At 40.6% G+C, this 21,235-nt stretch overlaps 1 protein-coding gene across 3 annotated transcripts in view; it reads right to left on the reverse strand.

Moving 5' to 3' along the window:
- Positions 1 to 21,235, reverse strand: part of NUP54 (nucleoporin 54) — a 1,988,420-nt gene that overhangs the window by 629,511 nt on the left and 1,337,674 nt on the right. For all 3 annotated transcript variants that reach the window (XM_044061229.1, XM_044061231.1, XM_044061230.1), the window contains one exon: positions 19,357 to 19,553. In XM_044061229.1, the coding sequence (XP_043917164.1) occupies positions 19,357 to 19,553 (197 nt within the window). The remainder of the gene's footprint in view (positions 1 to 19,356; positions 19,554 to 21,235) is intronic.

The raw sequence follows: 21,235 nt of genomic DNA on the forward strand, positions 1-21,235 counted from the left end.
CGAAGGTATGCCCATTCACACAGTAACATGCAAAAAAAATTATCATGCACAAATATAGAAAGAAATTATGTTAAAAGTAAGCAGAGAGCATTAGTATAAAAAAATAAATAAATAAAAATTATAGTATTTGTGAAACACAATACCCAATAGGACAGGACATGTGCGAATACACAGTGGCATTCACTGTACTGAACACTCGCAGTAGTGGAATTTGGCAGTAAGGGAAGCAGCTTAACGACGTTTGACATTCCCGTGTTCGCCGAACCTTCATTCTACATTTTCATGGTAAACCAGTTCATTAATCTGTATGTTGGAGCGTTTCTTCTCAGGTCTCCACTGAAAACGGGCCATATGGCTCAGTTGGACAAACCTGGTTAACAAATGACAAATAAATACATACATAGATACAGCAGTTGTTTGAAGGAGCTGTCCACATACAAGAAGGAAATGGTGGGAGGGCAATTAGGACTCATAATAAGGGTTGCCCCTCACAGATTAAGTGAGGGAAGAATGGTCTCATATTGTAGACTCCATTAGTGGTTCTATTATTTACATTATTTTAGTCTTTGTTGACCAAGCTGACTTATTGCTGGGAAGAATTTCAAGTAACATTTAAGAAGCATAAAACCACAGGGGAGGAGGTAGCTACAAGATGGGCAAAAAGCAAAGTGTTAGAACACCAAATCCTGAATGATCTGACTCCTATGGTTAAAGTTTAAGCAATAATGTTCAGAGGCACAAATGTCCACAACAAAGATCTTCTTGAAGGAAGCAATGGAAGCTGCTACCCCTTCTAGGGGAGTGGTCTCTGACAGCAGTTCCAATTGGTAGCTCATCATTTGATTGCAAATGATGATGCAGCAGTAGTATACTTGTGCAGGGTGTGTTAACAACTGCACACCTTTCTCTTCCTCCAATAAATGAAATGAACAGTTATTGCATGAACTCTTTTCATGTAATACCTATGATGCACTGCACACACATGGCATGAGGGTCTCTTTCTCCCATGGGTTTTGCTCTGCAAAGAAACCAGATCAACAGGAACATGGGAAAATGTCTGAAATCACTCTCTACAGGAAATGTTGGCGAGTTCTAATGGAATCCAATTGTCATGAAAGACCAGTTGCAATCCCCTAAACAAAGTACTGAAGTTGACAGACATGATCAACCACAAACAGCATCTTTCAAAGGATTAACTTATTATTTACTTTGTCTTTGTTGATTGGGAAAATTCCAACTGGGTAAAACACATTTCCAGAGGAGGCCAGGGAAAAAAAGCTCCAAATTTAAGTCGCACATGATGCACATTTATAATTGCAGGATAAATCATCATATGTACATGAGCTTATTTACATAATTTCTAAACATTTACTACAAAAAGAACATTTTAACGCACACAAAAACGAGAGAAGTTAGCACATATTGGCTAATTATTGAACAGAAAAATAAAATACAATAATAATGTATTTACATCATTAATAGTTTACACACAGACAAGTAGTAAAGTAGCTTAAAAATTGATAAAGATATGAAAAGAGAAATTATGGAAATGAGCAAGAAGATAAATGGACAGAGGAAGAATTGCAGTTAGTGGTGGTGTGAGTAGGAGGAAGAGTAAGAGTTTAGGAAATTAGTGCAGTATGAGGAAACGTGATAAGGTACAAAAGATTGGGAAGCAAAGTGGCTGTAAGAGTTGGAGAAAAGTAATGTGAGTAAAGGTAGCCCAGTGAGACGAAGAAAAGAGCCATGTTTGTCACTGGTGCTGTTTAATCAAAGTTTTGAAACTATATAAGTTTTCTGTTTTAAATGTGTGGGGATTTAATTCCAGAGTTTTGACACGATGGGAGTAGACAGTGTCTCCAGTAGTGTTGAATGTCTTACTGATACAGAGTAAGAGTTTACTTCGAGAATGAAGGACTGTAGTAGGTGAATAGTACAGCAGAGTATTTTGTAACGCTGGGTTGGTCATTTAAATAATACCAAGGCAGCAGGCTCTAACAATACACAAGCATGAAGCAAATGTCCCCTCCCAGAGGAGGACAATGATGCAGAACCTCTTTCAGGAAATGCATGATCAGATAGTGACTGGCCACAGTTCTACTGCCCCCAATGTCTAGACAGCCAGATACATCTGACACATGCACCTTGACCATTGAATAATTGAGATCCAAATTCATTCAGGCACTTGAAAAATCAGGGGGCAATCACACACACTGTGTGGTGGCACAAGATGTTGCCCCAGCAATTTAAAGAACCTGTTCCACTGGGCAGACGCATCTTATTTTACTTATTATTGAAGCATTTTAAAGCATTCTTACATTCATTTTTTTTTTTTAAAGCTGCTCAATTATACCAGATCTAAATATGTGACATGGGAGTAAGTTACATGTTGCTGGTTGTATGCTGTAGAAGGTTTAACTACCACTAGTCAAAATGTGCAACACTTTACCGTTAAGGCTTGCTTTTCTGAGGGGACAGCATTTTTTACCAATTTTCAGTCTGTTTCCAAGATGGACAGCATTCCAGATGTACAATTTTGAATTTAAGGTTACCCTACATTAACTGACATCCAAGTGCAAAGCTTTCTACTGTATTTTTCAGTTGTACCTTCCACGTCCCTCCTAAAAGGTATGGCAGACCAAGAAATGTAAAAAAAGAAAAGACAGAGGCCATGTCTTGACAGGCATTTCAGACCCCCTGGGGTGTGAACAGCTAAGATTATATTTTCCCCACAATCTATAATTCAGTCTTGAACACACAACAGTTCTACAGAAGGAGAATATGACTGTGTGTTCCCTTTCAGGTTCCAGTACCACACGATGGATTGGCTGGTGGACTTATCAGAAGGGGTCCCACACTCAGCCTGTCCTTAAACTCTCTCAGTGGGAGAACTGTATACATCTCTGCCTAGTTAATGGGAAGCTCTCTCTCCATGAGAGATTGCTTCCCGTTAATGAATGAGGCAAGATGGGCATATGCCCTCTCCAGACAGATAAGAGTCCTCTTGAAAGACCTGTGATGGGTTCACATTTGCAAGGTGATGAGAATAAATTCAGCACTCTGGGAATAATCTGGCAGCAGGGATCAGATACTAAAGAAAGATCCATATCTGCAAACTGTACGTACGAACAAATGCAACATTTGCATTACAAGACATTCAAAAAGCACTAAAATTATAAAGGTCACTATCAAGTCCAGACTATGCAGCAAAGTCTGAGCCTGAGCCTTCCAATGCATTCTCATACAGGAAAACAAGCCGATAACCTTATGGACAGTCTCCCTAGGAATCTTCTGATACTTGAAAGATCCAGAAAGGATATTCTGGTACTGTGGACAGTTTCAAGTCTTTTCTAGATATAAAATTAATGAAAATAAAACAAAGGCTGTAGTAGCAAACTGTGTAATCACACATGAATTGACTCAGCGATATCTACATTTATGGGGACATAAGACGAAGTACCTAGGTATGTTTGTTTGTTTGTTCTTCTTTCGGCTTTTCCCGGTTAGGGGTCGCCACAGCGGAACTCCGGTCCACTAATGATTGGCAGTAGATTTTTACGGTGCCGAGGTGCCAGCTCGACGCCCAACCTTCAATGAAGGCACGCCCATTCATGCATGTCTTTTGAATGACACTCGACCGCGGGGAGGACATGCAGACTCCACACAGAAGGGACTCCAGCCAAGAATCGAACGGGAGAACCTCTTGCTGTGAGGCAACAACGCTACCGCTGCACCAATGCGGCTTCATTATGAAGTATATGGATCAAAAACTACTCTTTACGGCAGCTAAGATTAAATGCTGTCACAGCACGATCCTCTTCTTCTTAAAAAGATAATATAAATTAAGTCCTGGTTCAAGATCCAATGGTAACAGATATATTAACTTAGCTGATTTAGACATGAAAAGCAGGGACTTTTCCAAGACAAACACTTAAGAACCAAACTGTGCAAACAGCAGAAAAAATGGGATGCTCAGAAACTCGGCATCTGAAGTACTTTCAAGGGTGACATGGCATGAGCAGGTGTTGACTGCGCACACACTCAAATGCAGCAACTCCAGTGGAGTGAAACAAAATGGGGAAAAAAAAAACAGGCAAAAAATGTAGTGAAAGGCAGAACAATTGTGATCAAAGAAACCCTGAGCAGGATCTCCTTCAATGGACATGTGGTAAAGTACAGTTTTGTACCTACCATAAATGTAGATGTTCGAGTGTTCACCCTGCTGCAGTCATCACACTTGGGTTATCCTGCAGTCAGGCGACCCCGCAGTTGGCCCGAATTCCAAAGTCTTGGTCCGGCGTCAGTTGCTGTCGCTTCTTTCCTGACGTCAGTGCGTCAGGGGTATATAAGAGGCATCCGACGCCATTTTCTTCAGTTTTTCTTGCCCCACATGTCAGGTGCCCCCAAAAGGTAGGCAAAAAAAAAAAAAAAAAAAAATATATATATATATATATATATATACATATGGCTATATAAAAATAAAACAAAACCCTTAGGTACAAGCAAATACACCACAGAGGTTGTATAGGATAAAGTGGTAGAGATAAGTTCAGCTAGTTCAGAGGGGACGGAGGGAGGGTAACCTGGACTACAGCAGGGTGAACACTTGAACATCTACATTTATGGTAGGTACAAAACTGTACTATGTTCATTGTGTTACCCTGCTGCAGTCATCACACTTGGGTTGAATCCCAAAGCTAAGGAGGGGAGGTGGAGTCAAACAGGGTTAGAAGAGGCTAGTAGGCTCTGCAAAACTGCAATGGCAAAACCAGCTCTAGTCTTAGAGTAAAGAGGTAAGCGATAGTGTTTGGTGAAGGTGTGCACTGAACTCCAAGTAGCAGCTTCCAGAATATCCTTGGTTGGCACTCCTCTGAGGAATGCTGCTGATGTAGCTGTAGCCCTGATGGAGTGGGACCTAATGTTAGCAGGTACTGGTTTCCCATGATGTGTGTAGCAGAAACGTATGCAATGCCCTATCCATTTAGAAATGGTCTGTTTTGAGATAGCTTTTCCTTGTGATCATGTAGCATAGGCTACAAAGAGCTGGTCAGTTTTTCTGAGAGCCTTAGTTTTATCCAAGTAGTAACGTAATTGCCTGTGAATGTCCAAAGAGTGCAGGAGTGTTTCTCCTTTGTTCTGGGGATTTGGGAAGAAGGTGGGCAAGTGAATGGTTTGGTTTATGGCCACACTGGATACCACCTTTGGCATAAAGGAAGGATTAGTCCGTAGAGAAACTCTGTCTTGATGAAAAATGAGGAAAGGTTCCAATGCCATTAGTGCCTGTAGCTCTGAGACTCTTCTAGCTGAGGTTATTGCTAGTAGTAGGGCAGTTTTCCATGAAATAAATTTTAAATCAGTTGAAAAAACTGGTTCAAAGGGCAGCAGAGTAAGCTTTTCCAGGACAAAGATGAGATCCCAAGTAGGTGCTGAAGCTCTCCTTGGCGGTCTTAAGTTCTTAGCCACTCTGAGGTACTGTCTTAGGAGTGGATGTGAAAATAAAGGAGGATCCATGCTGTAATGAGCTGAAATTGCTGAGGCGTAGATCTTAATAGATGAAAAAAAGTCCTTTGTGTAACATTTCAGTTAAATATTGTAGAATCTGAGGAATGTTTGGCTCCAGGGGATTTAGGCCTTTAGCCTGGTTCCAGGAGCAAAATCTTTTCCATTTGTCTGAATAGGTTTTCCTGGTGCTGGGCCTCCTGGCCTCCAGAATGACATTAATAACAGCTTTGGATAAAGGTGTTGGCTGGTTGTTTAGGTAATTTGCCATGCAGCCAGGTTTAAAGTCTTGAGCTGGTTGTGAAGAAGCAGATTGTCTCGCTGGGTGAGCAGGTGAGGAATTTGTGGCAAAATCCATGGTGGGCCCTGGGCCATGGTCCTTAAAATTGGATACCAATGTTGGCGTGGCCAATCTGGTGCAACGAGAATCATTTGTGGCCTCTCTAATCTGACTTTCAGCAGTAACTTTGCTAGAAGAGGCAGTGAAGGGAAGGCATACACTGTTAATGTTTTCCAACTGAATGAGAGAGCGTCCACTTTCCAAGCTAGTGGATGGAAGGTCCTTGTGCAAAATTATTGAAGTTGGTGGTTGTGGGAGCTTGCAAACAGATCTATGTCTGGGCGTCCCCATTTTTGAACTATCATTGCAAATATTTGTGGATCTAGTTTCTATTCGTGTGGATCCATGATGTTTCTGCTTAGGTCGTCTGCCAATGTGTTTTTCTTTCCTGGCAGGAATTGTGCTTGTAATTGAACCTGGTAAGACAGTGCAGTGTTCCACAAGGTCATTGCTTGCCTGCATAGAGGGTAGGAATGTGTACCCCTTGCTTGTTTATGTACCACATAACTGTGGTGTTGTCTGTCCTTATTAGTAGTTGTCCTGGGTGTAGAAGGTCCTTGAAAGCTTGTTAGAAAAATATGTATTAATGTGTGTATGCTTAATGCCAAATTAATAATCAAGTGTTTTTAATATGCTTTTCATTCTATTTTTCATGTACTGTGATTTATACAAATCGAGTTTCATATGAGACTGAAAATATGCTTTTCCAAAACTGCAGCATGCTTACTGAAACTTGCAAGTTGCCCTCTGACCTAGTAACTGCTAGCACAGCAATACTTGTGGAAATGTACTTGAGAAGCAGGTGTTTATCTGTTAGATCAGAAGCATATGAATGAACAATATAAATGTAATGATCCTAGACAAACAGCCTTGTTCAGAGGATGGGAACCTCTGTAGCTGCAGTAGTTTAGAGATAAGGTAGACAAAGGATTATTAGAGAAATGAACTGCTAGCATTGTGCTTGATTTAGCCATAGTATCTTGAATGCAACATAAGTATCTAACTGAAAGCAACCAAGGCCATGTTGTTTTCCTCAGGAAGTTTCACATAAAAATTGTTTAAATCAGCAGAAAATCATGGGAAAGATGGTCAGCAGATGATGATGAAAAGGTGGTAATCTGTTACGTCAGCATGGTAGGACAGGATTAATTTGATAACCTATAAAAATGAATGCATTTCCTGTTTCTGGTTAGACAAACTCTGCATTGGCACGGTTTTGTCTCCTTGCTGCAAGATTAAAGTGCCTTAACCTAAACCTACCGTGTTTTGATCATTTTTAATGTATATTTTTTCCTTTAACAGATTGGTCCTTCGAACCGGAATACGCATCTCTCACTCTGGACCTAGGTCAGAATTGGGCCCGGTGGCATGCATCTGTACAGAGAAGAGGCCAAATCGGCTCTTCTGTTTTGAAAGACCTCCGACTGAATTGTCATTCGAAAGAGGCCAGCCACTGTTTCTGATCTGGGATTGGAGGACGAGTCAACGATCCGGTGGATCAACTCACGGAAGGTCAGGTAAGGAGGAATTACCTTATTTCTGTTTTAAGATTAGGGACTAGGTACAGAACTGTTTTTTGTCATGTAAATTTGCATATGCAAATTAGAAACAGAAAAAGGGGTTACTGTTCTTTGTCATAGATCAGGGAAACAGAATAGGTAGACAGTTATTCTAGATAAACTGTGAAAAGGTATAGATTTGTGGTACCACATGATAGAAAGGGTTACGTAACAACTTACAGCTTAGCTAAGACACCAATGGGAAATCAGTGCACAAAAAGTTCCCGGGACATGCCCCTAACTGAAGACGTGAAGTATATGCAATTACAGCGTGCCGATAATGTTAAATATTACACCAAATGGGTCGATAAGTATAAATTTGAGGGTAATTTAGATAAACTTGCACTTATGAAACTTGTAAAACAGTTAGAAATCGACGCGAAAGGTCAACTAAAAAAGCAGAGACAATTAGGAGTCCCTCATTCACACAGGTGGCTTGAGGAAGCAAATCGTAGGGAACAAAGAATTAAAAATTCAAAAACAATGTTTTTAGACAAAGAAGACAATAATTTAGTAATAGCAATGGCCCCTCTTTCGCCCCCTCCACTTCCGTTACCAGAATATGAAGTGAGTGGACGAGCTGATCCACCTCCGCTATACCCAGCAGTCCCTGCAAAAGCACAACCATTTGTCAGGGATCCCATCGAGACTAGGTCTCGAACACGCGACTTGAGGAGGGAAATTGAATTAAATGAATTAAATAGAGCATCACAAGCTATAAGTGAAGAAGAGATATGTCCGCTCATAGAAGTACCGAATCCTCAGGCAGGACAGGATCTGACACTTTTAGTTTATAGACCGTGGACACCAGAAGATGTCCGGAAAGCCACAGAAGGTATTCCCCACCCAAAAGTGAACTTTAAAAAATTTTTAGAAGACTTACAGGGCATGAGATTAAGTTACCATCTAAATGGAGAGGAAGTAGAAATAGTAGTTAGACAAATTGTGGGTCCAGATTGGCACATGATCAGTGGCGACTGGAATCCTCGTGACGCACAACTTAGACCACTCCCACATACTAATACAGAACTGGATGGCAGAGTGAAAGGTCTGACAGACCGAATCTCTGAAAAGTGGAAGCCTAGGGCTGATTGGACTTGCATTAATCAATGCATTCAACAGGAAGGTGAAACAGTTGATAGATATTATGCTAGACTGTTAGAGTGTTTTAATAATCACTGCGGAATGCAGATACCAGAAAACCAGACACATGATTCCTCATATGAACAACAGTTAAAGAACGCATTCTTGAAGGGTAGTACACCTCTCATTAGTAGCTTTACTACGAAGCATATGGTAGATCATCGAACAAGTTGATTACAGCCATTACTTGAATATGCTAGACATGCAGAAAGACATTTTAATAGTAAAAAGAAAAAGAAAACTCAAGTATTTTCAGCAGAAGATGGGTCAGAAAAATACCCAGGGAAATAAACAATCTGACAAACGATCAGAAGATTTTGAGGAGAGAAAGAAAAAGGGTGAGTGTTTTAAGTGCGGGAAAAAAGGACATTTAGCAAGGGATTGCAGGCTAAACAAGAAGGCGACTACAGAAAATAAGGAGGATGAGGAATGACTATATGACAGTCAGGAATCATTAGAAGAGAGTGAGCAGGGAAAGGTAAGTGTAAATGTGATAGCAGGAGAAGAGGGTGTGGCACAAGGGGTAGAGGATGTATGAGAGTACGCAGACATAGAAGAAAATTAAATTTTAGACCTAGCTCTTTTGAGCTTAGAGCTTTACTTAGCAGACATGAAACCGAAGTGACACTTCTGGTGGAGGGGAAGGAAGTTACATTTTTGTGAGAGTCAGGGGCTTCACAAACCCTGATACACCCTTCCAAATTACCGGAAGATACAGAATCACCAGATTATATCCTAGTGAAAGCAGCTAATGGACAACTGTACTGGGAGCCACTCTCCCGTGATATAACAATAATAGACCCCGTTTCAGGGATGACTCAGAAAAGTAAAATTGTAGGTTTCTGCAAAATGCCCAGTGAATCTTTTGGGTAGAGATTTGATGCAGATATTTGGCATAGCTGTAGTTCCAACCATGCAGGGTATGGAAGCACAGCGACAAATAGACACTTTTGTAGTGCGACCAGAGGGTGAAATGTATTATTGGTACAGCCAGGACTGGTTACGACTGGTCCGGGGGCAGTAACCGAAGAATTGATGAACGTAGCCATCAGCAAGTTCCCCTCCCTCGACAATGACAAACAGCATTTGTTGCATTGTACTCTATATTACTGTAATAGATCAGGACCTGATAAAGATTATGAACAAGAATTGTTTCAGAACCATGCAAACAGGCTAGAATTGCGAAACTTGTACTGGGATACAGAAGGGAACAGTGTAGCAAGCTGTTCATTTCCCCAGGAATTTTTAGCACTTTACAAATCTAATCGGCTGCCCCATGTTAGTTTGACTAAGAACAAAACTTTAAAATGGGCAGACTTAGGTGAAAAAGTCACAAGGTGGAAAAAGCAGACAGAATTAGAGCTCTCTGAACAGGGAGTACAGAAACAAAAGTTAAATTGGATCACACAGACACACCCAGCTGTACACTCACAGGCTAGTGAGAATAGCTGAGTATTACTCTTATTGGAAGAAGAGGAAAAAGCCTTGCGAGACATACCAGACATTCTCTGGTCAGCAGGGAAATCAGATGTAGGACTAATACGAACAGCAGGACCAGTTACCATTACGCCAAAGTCAGCATTTAGACCCCAGAAAAGACAGTATCCCTTGAGAAAGGATGCAGAGGTAGGAATCAAACCTATCATAGCAGCCTTACTCAAGGAAGGAGTCTTAATAGAATCTCCTGATTCGCCATGTAATACACCTTTATTTCCTGTAAAGAAAGCAAACGGGGAATGGCGTATGGTTCAAGACTTACAAGCAGTAAATAATGCAGTTATACCCAGGGCACCAACGGTGCCAGATCCACACACCTTACTGAATGATTTAAAGCCACAACAGAAATATTTTTCAGTGGTAGACATTAGTAATGCATTTTTCTCAATACCGATACACCCTGACAGCCAATATTGGTTTGCATTTACATTTCAGGGAAAGCGGTACACATATACCAGATTACCACAGGGATATTGTGAAAGTCCAACAATATTTGCACAAGAAATGGCAAACAACCTGGCGGGATTTATCCCACCGAAAGGTAGTCAGATTCTACTTTATGTAGACGACATTCTGCTGGCAGCCCCCACCCAGCAAGAATGCAAAGAAGACACGAAAGCTTTATTACAATTTTTTAGCTACTTGAGGTCACAAAGTAAACAAAGACAAGTTACAGCTTTGGAGAAAACAAGTTAAATACCTGGGATATGTGATATCCAAAGAAGGTAGAATATTAGATGAAGACAGAAAAACAGCGATTTTACAAGCACCTAGACCAACTACCAAGAAGGAAATGATGTCCTTCCTGGAAACTACTAATTTTTGTCGGAGTTGGATACCGAACTATGCTTTGGAATCTACTCCACTGGCTGACTTAATATTTAAGAAGCCGATGGCAGCACAAGATTTATTACAATGGACACCTGAAGCAGAAGCAGCTTTCTGTAAGCTGAAACAATTGATAGCATCATCCTTAGTTTTAGGATTACCAAACTATAACAAGCAGTTTATTCAAACTGTAGATTGTAAGCAAGGTTATATGACATCAGTAATAACACAGCAACATGGGGACAAACAACGCCCCATAGCTTACTATTCATCACAGTTAGACCCAGTGGCGCGATCCCTGCCCCACTGTGTACAAGCAGTAGTTGCAGCTGCAATGGCAGTGTAGGCTTCAGCCTCAGTAGTGTTATTCCACCCTCTGACACTGAGAGTGCCTCATGCAGTCGCAATTATTTTACTGCAAGAAAAAGTAGCATATCTTTCTCCAGCTAGGCATCTTTCCTGTATGACCATACTGTTGAGCCAACCTCATATGACAACTGAATGATGTACGACTTTGAATCCGTCAACTTTGCTTCCAACCCCTGCAGATGGCAAACCACACTGCTGCCTGCAGGAGATTGAACAAAAGACATTACCAAGACAAGATCTTACGGATGTTCCCTTGGATGATGCCGAGGTGACATGCTATGTGGACGGTTCGTGCAGGAGGGGTCCTACAAGACAGAACCGAGTGGGGTATGCAGTCGTTTCTGATACTGAAACTTTAGAAGCAAAATCTTTACCACACAACTTATCTGCACAAGCAGCGGAATTGATTGCCTTAACAAGGGCATGTACCTTAGCAAAAGGTAAGAAAGTGAACATTTATACTGACAGTCAGTACGCTTTTTCTACTGTACATGTTTTTGCGCAACAGTGGAAAAATAGAGGAATGATAACATCTACTGGTAAATCGATTAACCACGAGCAACTTATTTTAGACTCGTTAGATTCAATTCATTTACCCGAGAAAGTAGCTATTTGCAAATGCGTAGCTCATACGAAACAACAGGATAGAATTTCAAAAGGTAATGCACGGGCTGATACAGCTGCAAAGCAGGCAGCCTCAGTCACAGAAACTTTTCTTTTGAGTGAGGAATTACAACCCTCAGAGATTTTAGATTTAGAAATGTTAAAAACAATGCAGACACTTACTACAAATATTGAGAAACAAAAGTGGGTAAAACGAGGAGCAATCCTCAAGAAGGGACTGTATATCTCCAAAGAAAAGAAACCGATTTTGCCATCTAATTTGTTTAGATATGCAGCGTTGTTGAGCCATGGGCAGAGCCATGTCTCAACAGGGGGGAAGGTACAGTTAGTGAATCGAGTGTTTACAACCTATGGGTTTACAAACTATACAAAAAATTTTTGTGCAGCATGCCATGTTTGTAACAAGCATCATGCACAAGGGGAGTTGAAGCCTAAGCGAGGGAATTTTCCTACACCACCATATCCGTTCCATACTATCTGTACGGATTTCATAGAATTGAATAAATGTGAGAATAAAAAATATTGCCTTGTCATTATAGAGATGTTTTCCAAATGGGTAGAAGCGTTTCCGACCAAAAATCCAAATGCAGCTACTGTTGCAAAGGTCCTCGTTAAAGAAATTATACCTAGATTTGGTATACCGGAAAAGATTTATAGTGATAACGGGACACATTTTGTGAACCAAACAATCCAGCAACTCAGTCGTTATTTTGGGATATCGTTAAAGAACCACTGTGCGTACCACCCTCAGTCTGCAGGGCTAGTAGAGAGGCACAATGGGGTATTGAAAAATAAACTTAGGAAGTTGATAGAAGAGACACAGAAAAATTGGGTGCACTGTTTGCCTTTAGCACTGTTGAGTATGAGAACTGTTCCAAATGTAAAAGGATTAACTCCTTTTGAAACTTTGTTTGGGAGGGCATATTATACACCTTAGTGGAAACCTCTCATGTCTACAGAGCAGGAGGCTGACAGTTCACATGCAGGATATATGAGGAGATTTTTGAATAACAAACTTTTGCAGTTAAATTCTGTTTCAGATAAAGAGCAATCGAAATCGGAAGCACCAGTAGCCCCAGGCACCTGGGTCTGGGTGAAGATTGTGAAACAGAAGAATTGGAGCTCTCTGAAGTGGGAAGGTCCGTACCAGGTACTACTGTCGACACCCACTGCAGTCAAGATTGCAGAACGAGCTTCCTGGATTCATTTGACACACTGTAAACTGGTTAAAAACTTTGAACTGGACAAAAACTTTGTTACTGTTGCACAACAACAACAAAATGGCCAGATAGAGAGTGAGTAGAGACACTGAGCAACTTCAGAAAACTTGTATGATTGTTTTCATTGCAATATTGACCACACTGTTCTTTTTGCTGCGGCCGTACGTTTTTCCTGCCACAAAGGTTGAACTGATTAGACGTAATGAACCAAACATAGACTGGCATCCGAACTTTAACACTTATCAGGCAATTACACGTGTGTACGCAGAGACTTTCAATGTTTCGAACTGCTGGGTCTGTACGGCCATACCAACAGCATACGGGGGTTTATTAATGACTGCTATCCCCCTAGGGGTCAATGAGACCTGGGAAAATCTGTTTTTTGACACAGTCGCTATTAAAGCACAAGATAAGGTAGCACTGTATTTGCCTGTGACACAAAAAGGAATTGTATGTTTTTATAAAAATGACTGCATCCAAGTTGGATGGAGTAAATGTAATGTTACAGTACAGTATAAGTGTTATAGAAAACCAAATGATTTGAGTGGATCTTGTAGTACAGATTATGACTCATTTTTGAAATTTATGCATAAAACTCTTGATCAGGTACAGCATAATCCTGTACTTTTCAAACAGTTATCAGTGATAGATAGGAAAATGTTTCATGCAGGGCAGTCATTTCGTAACAAAGTAATGACAAAGGTAGAGGATTGTTATTTTGTATGTGGCAAAAAGGCATATAAATGGTTACCTGGGAATTGGTCTGGCAGTTGTTTTTTGGGATACCTGGTTCCGGACATCTGACACACTGCAGTTTTGCCTCAGGGGAGTAGTCAAAATACTCGAGACGTAACCAAAAAGACTGTTAAGAAACCTGAGAATCCAGTGGGATGAATCGAAGCGGGGTGGAAAGACCATCGTAATGTGGGAACCAAACTTGTGCACATGGACTTAAGTGATGCCATTATATCCTGGCCAGGTATATCACCCATGTATGGCGGAGTCAAATCAATATGGGAGCTGCGAAAACTGTCCAAACTTCTTGAAATAATGAGTAATGCAACTTTTTCTGCCCTTGAACTGATAACTGATGAACTGAATGCCATGAGAACTGTAGTGCTTCAGAACCGAATGGCTCTTGACTTCACCCTAGCGGCGAGAGGCGGAACTTGCGCTTTAATCAAAGAAGAGTGCTGTGCATTCATTCCTGACCATCAGCATGAGATCAACGACCATCTCGAGGTGATTCAGCAAGTGTCAGCCATGACCAAACCAGGCCCAAACCCTCTGACACAGTTTTTTCAGAATGCATTCGGGGGGGTGGGGCTCCATCTTTATGAACATATTGATTGCTATTGGTGTAGGTTTACTCCTAATAGGAGTTTGTATTTGTTGCGGAATCCCCTGCATAAAAAAATTAAAGAATTCATAGATATATCCGTATCTGAGACTATGTATCAAAGTACTGAATTTGAAGAGCTGCTAGAATGCTAGACACTTTCATAAAAGTTTAAACTGAATGACTTTCTTAACTGCAAATCCTAAATGGAAAAGGTTAGGAAAAGAAACGAGCTGTTTATCCTTTTTTGAAAACAGAATAAAAAGTATTAACAGGAGGGAGATGTTAGAAAAATATGTATTAATGTGTGTATGCTTAAAGCCAAATTAATAATCAAGTGTTTTTAATATGCTTTTCATTCTGTTTTTCATGCACTGTGATTTATACAAATTGAGTTTCATATGAGACTGAAAATATGCTTTTCCAAAACTGCAGCATGCTTACTGAAACTTGCAAGTTGCCCTCTGACCTAGTAACTGCTAGCACAGCAATATTCTTGTTTATGCCTTGTGGAAATGTACTTGAGAAGCAGGTGTTTATCTGCTAGGTCAGAAGCATATGAATGAACAATATAAATGTAATGATTCTAGACAAACAGCCTTGTTCAGAGGATGGGAACCTCTGCAGCTGCAGTAGTTTAGAGATAAGGTAGACAAAGGATTATTAGAGAAATGAACTGCTAGCATTATGCTTGATTTAGCCATAGTATCTTGAATGTAACATAACAAGTATCTAACTGAAAGTAACCAAGGCCATGTTGTTTTCCTCAGGAAGTGTCACATAAAAATTGTTTAAATCAGCAGAAAATCATGGGAAAGATGGTCAGCAGATGATGATGAAAAGGTGGTAATCTGTTACGTCAGCATGGCAGGACAGGATTAATTTGATAACCTATAAAAATGAATGCATTTCCTGTTTCTGGTTAGACAGACTCTGTATTAGCAAGTTTTTGTCTCCTTGCTGCAAGATTAAAGTGCCTTAACCTGAACCTACCGTGTTTTGATCATTTTTAAAGTATATTTTTTCCTTTAACAAAGCTGTTAGGGCATTCTGTACTGCTAGCATTTCTTTTTGATTGATATGCAGGTGTCTCTGATCTGTAGTCCATTTGCCCTGAACGCACTGTCCTGCCATGTGTGCTCCCCAGGCATAGTCCGATGCATCTGTTGTCATAGTTTGCCTGGCTGTGGGTAAGGTGAAAGGCTGACCCTTGTTGAGGTGACATGCCTGTGCCCCACCATAGAAACTCCTGTTGAAAACAGGGAATGAGTGGAATCATTGTTTCCAAGCTGTGGCTGTGCTGAGTCCATACACTTTTCAGGTACCACTGTAATTTCCTCATATGCAGTTTTGCAAATGGTATTAGTAGAATGCAAGATGCCATGAATCCCAAGGCCTGCAGAATTTTTCTTGCAAGGAGTTGGGTCTTTGTTGCCATTATTTTGAAATATTGAGACAGTTGTCGTCGTTTGTCTGGCGTGAGATAAGCCATCTGGGCCGTTGTATTCAAGCTGGTACCCAGGAATGTTATGTTTTGTGAGGGCACTAGTTTTGATTTCTTTTCATTTACTGTGTACCCTGGGCAACTTAGAAGGTGATTGACAAATGCCAGATGTTATAAAAGAATGTCCTTGCTTTCTGCTTGAATAAGACAGTCGTCCAGGTATGGGTATATTTGAATTCCTCTTTGTCTGCAGTATGCAATTACTGGTGCCAGGCATTTTGTGAAGACCCTGGGTGCAGTAGATAAGCCAAAGGGCAGTGCAGAGAATTGGTAATGCATTGAACCTGCAATGAAGCAGAGGTATCTTCTGCAATTTTGTCTGATAGGGACATGCAGGTATGCCTCCTTGAGGTCCAAAGTGACTAGCCAAGCATTCCTGCCCAGCATGGGAAGAAGCTGCTATAGTGTTAGCATCTTAAATTTTGGTACTTGCAGATAGGTGTTCAGAATTGAAAGATCCAGAATGGGTCTCCATGTTTTGTCCTTTCTTGGAACCAGGAAGAGTCTTGAGTAAAATCCTTGTCCCTGCTCCTGTGTAGGTACCTGTTGAATGGCTCTCATGTTCATGAGAGCTGTAATTTGCTTTTGTGCCTCTGCCCATTGATTTGGTGGCAGGTTTGGCATTCCTTTGATCCTTGGTAAGGTATGAAAGTGGAATCTGTATCCTTGAGAGACAATGTTTAGAACCCATTTGTCTTTTGTGATGATGTGCCAGTTGTCTGCGAAAAATGCTAGTTTTCCTCCCAAGGGTGTTGCGAGGAGAGAATTGCTTGGTAGTTTGAGGATGGAGTCATTGTGTCTGCCTTCTGTTAGCTTGGGGCCTATCTTCTCCTACTTTCTGGGTAGCAGAACCCATTGGCGAGGTTTGTAAGGACCCTGTGACTGACCTCTGCCCCTTGGGCATCTGTATTTGCCCCTCTGTGATCTGTCCGAAGCTGGAAAGGACCAATTTTTTGTTGGCCAATTTCTACTGAAGCGAGGGGGTTGTACCTGCAAGAAATCCTTGACCGTTTGCATAGATTTAGCCTTATCCTCCATTTTCTTTAAAACCTCTTCTGCTTTGACACCAAATAATACATCCTGTTGTAAAGGTGCATCTAATAATTTTGCTTTAACATGGTCAGGGAGGGTATGCTCTTTTAACCAAGCATGTCTACGAATGACTGAGCCAGTAACAGCTGCTCTACAGGAAACTTCCAGTGAATCAAATCTGCATTGTAAAGTATGCTTGCCCACCTGTTCAGCTGCATGCAACAGATCCTGCATTTCCTTGAACTCAGGCTGTTCTGAGTGTGCGCTCATTTTTTGTTTTAACTGAGACATCAGGAATTGTTGATATTTCAACATGTGAAACTGGCAATTTAATGCTCTCATAGCCAGAGTTGCAGAGGTGTATATTTTCTTTCCCCATCTATCTAGGGCTCTGGAATCTCTTTCAGAGGGCACAGGATTTTTTGCCATAGAAGCCTTTGCTCCCTTAGGACCATGGGATATGGTTTCTGGGTCAGCTACAGAGCTTTTATAAAGGAATTTGTGTGAGTCAGGTACTCTGTAGTATCTGTCTGGTTTGGTTGGAGCAGGAGGTTGAGAGTCTGGATTTAAACTAGACTCCAAGTAGACATCATCCACAATATCTAAAACAGGAGGAATAGCAAGAGGTCTCTGCTGGGGTAATAGAAGGAACTCTCGGAGCCTTTTCTTAGAATCTGAGTAATCCTTGCCTTCCCAGTGGAAATGTTCCCTCATGGTATGTAATGTTTCCCTAAAGGAGTAGTCTTCAGATCGAGATGCTGAGGTAATAGAGTCTTCAGCATCAGAATCCTCATAAGGTGGAAAAGCGTAATCCTGTTCCTCAGAAGACTCTGAGAGAGAAACCTGGTCAGAGGATGCATAATCCTCCTCTTGTCTTGGTCTTTTATCAGGAGGGGGATGGGAACCCCTGATAAGGGTAATTAAATCTTCAGCCATCTTAAGCATCTGTTTCTTAGGCATGGGGCCTTGACCTGTAGACTGATGACCAGTTTTCTTAGATTTTAAAGGAGTTTTAAGTTTTGCATAAGATTTAATGGTGAGAGTAGTCGGTCTGAAGACACCTTCTGCAACCGAAGGTGTTTCCTCTGCACCGGGGTCTAAATCTGATCTGGTGTCGGTAGATGGCTGCATCGGCCTAGTAGACTCCACGTGGGAGTTGGCAGCTGTCTGGGGTTCCAGCTCTGCGGTCGTCAGGGGCTGCGTAGGCGCCTCACTGAAAACCGGAGAACTGGCAACAGGCCTAGCTGAGGCCTCATGGTCTGGCTTATTCCTAGGCTGCCTGTCCTTATCCTTACGTTTTTTAAGAATAGGGGTCGTCGGCTGCTCCGACAGCATGATATAATTGAATTTCCTACCAAAATAATGCCGTGCGAAGTCAAAACGGCATTTGATAGTGTGTTTATTAAACCTAGCGCAAAACCGACAACCTGTGATGTCGTGGTCTGGGCTTAGGCAAGGAATACAATAGGAATGGAAGTCCTTATGAGGTATTTGCTTCCACAAGAAATGCAATTGTTAACTTTTTCTGACATCGGACTGAGGCAAATAATGCTTCCCAACGGGGTACTTAGCTTTATTGAAGACTTCGAACTGAAATTCAAATCGAAAATCTCAGGTGTCAGCCGACCGGCACTTGCGAACTGCTTCTGCTTCGGGCACCGCGCGGCAAGAAAGACTGAAGAAAATGGCGTCGGATGCCTCTTATATACCCCTGACGCACTGACGTCAGGGAAGAAGCGACAGCAACCGATGCCGGACCAAGACTTTGGAATTCGGGCCGACTGCGGGACGGCCTGACGGCAGGATAACCCAAGTGTGATGACTGCAGCAGGGTAACACTATGAACATCTTGTTGTCCAACAATATATCTCAAAGTTAAAACATCAGATCTTTTGTAAACAGCAGCACTGACACTAAACCTTCAGTCAGTTATTCTTCTGACGACAAGCATACGGCAACAGCAGAAAATCTGTGGATGATGCAGATAGTGCATTAAGGTGGTCATCCATTTATCAAATACATTTCAAGTGATCCTGAAATGTTCATGGGAACTCTGGGAATGGATTAAAACAAAGATGAATTTGAAATTTAATAACAATCACTTGTAACGAACCACGATCCTACAGTCTGCAATAAACTTCAGTGCGTACAAATAATTTACCCTCTATTTTGTGAGAATACATTTCAGAACAGTTAACATGCTCAAGCATCTTATTTAACAGTCTAAACTTCTGACATCCTATCACAGAAAAGTGAAGGTAGGTCAACCCCAACAGGAAGAATAGTTTACTTCTGTCGAGAAATACACAGTCGTCATAAATTGTTACAAATGATAAAACTCTGTCTGGTGCATTATATCTACTCCAGGTCTGCAAATGAAAATATGTTATCAACAAACCTACCAGCAGGCGGGTTTTGCAGCAACTGCTTGATCTGAGTTGGAGACAGCTCTGTCCTTGCAATTGTGAGGATCACTCCAAGCTGCAGCAGCTGCCCTTTTATATTGCTCTGTTCTAAGCACGTCTGCAAAGTTGTGGCTGGTACTCTTCTTGATGTACCATTAGGAGAACGCTCAATGACATAAATAATAACTTCAGTCCTACAAAAAGCAAGCATAATCATAATCACCGTGGCAGAAATGTCACATAATGTTATCAACTTAAACCAGTTCCTTTTCCAAAGCCCAAAATTATGCTTAAACCAGTTCATTTCCCAAAGCCCAAAATTATACTTTATTCTGTCATTTTAAGATGAGCTGGTATGTTAGCTCTACCATGTTTTATGCAAAATTCAACAGCTCTTCCAGCAAGGTTCTTTGCGCTTTACTTGACTAAATGCTCTTGCATCTATAAAAACAGACTACACATTAACTCACAGCTTGGCTATAACCTTTTATTCTCTTATTCTGACCTCTAATACAGCTGTAACTCACCAAAAAATGCTTCCTCTCAAAAAATCTTCATACTACATTTAAAAGAAATGAGCATATGCATTTAACAAAAAAGTATTTCTGAATGGATATTCATCAGGACATCAAATATAATGGATAAAGGGAGTAATAATACTGACTGCTAGAATAGTTCCAATAATGATAGAAGAGGAAAAATAGACAATAATGGTAGATTTGTGATAGTAAGAGGCTATTGGAAATGGAGTAGGTCTGCACTGGCATATATTTGTATTCCATCAAGCTATAAGAAACTTTGGGGAGAAATAGGTAAAATTTTAACATGGAATATTATTTATAGGTAGTTAAAGTACTTGACTTGCAATAATGAGGGTGTATCAGGGGACCTAGATGGTAAAATATAATAAGAGAGTGAAATTCAAAAGAAATTTATGAAGATATTTGGTATGGAAAACGTGAATTCAGTAAATAGGAAATGGGACAGAATTTAGACATTATTCATCTAGGTACAATAACTGAGCTAGACTGGATAGAAATTATACTTCAAAGGAGCATGTGCATTTTAATTGAAAGTTTTGACATATCCAATACAAATTAAGATTAAAAATACAGGGAAATAAAGTAAAAAAAGATATACTGGCACCTTCTCACCTACCTTTCAAAAAGAGTAAACAATGGGCAGTGGAAATCATTTTGGAGTTAAGCAAGATATAAATTTGTTGAGAAGGAATACCTACTGAGTGGGATAAAATGGAGTTTAAAATAGGGTAGAAAGAGATATAATTAATACAAATTATTTAGAGGGGAAAATAAAGGTTAAAGTATTGCAAAATAAGAGGAATCTTACGTAGCAAGAGGAGGAGCAACTGCACAGAGGTACGGAGAAAATAAGAGAGTATTTGGATAATATGCACGAGTTAAGGAAGATTGCCATTAAGCAATTACATTTGACAACTGCAAAGCACAAAAACCTAGCAGAATAACTTAGGCAACAGAAAGGTGAAAGGGTTGCGACCAGACTTAGAGAGACTATGACAAGAAAAATAACTGGAGATCCTAGAGAGGTATTAGAGAGAGTTCAGAAATTTTATGAAAAAGAGTACAAAGCAGAGGAATATATAAACCAAAGAAAGAGCACAAATGGAAATATTTAGGGTAGTCTTAATTATGCCAAGATAAGAGGAAGATGATGGTCAACAACTAATACTTAAGAGAAGAAGAGACAAGGAAGTCTCCAGAAACAGATGGTAGTCTTGTGGAAGTTTGAAAGTTTGCAAGGAAGACCGTGATAAAGATCTAGAAGACTTTAATAGTATCTGAAGGCTGTGGTGGCTGTATTACCCAAAGGGAGTAAAGACCCAGCCTCATATAAA

This window comes from Protopterus annectens, chromosome 2.part0 (genome assembly GCF_019279795.1).
Source record: "Protopterus annectens isolate FY-2018-M chromosome 2.part0, PAN1.0, whole genome shotgun sequence".
Classification (NCBI taxonomy): Eukaryota; Metazoa; Chordata; order Ceratodontiformes; family Protopteridae; genus Protopterus; species Protopterus annectens.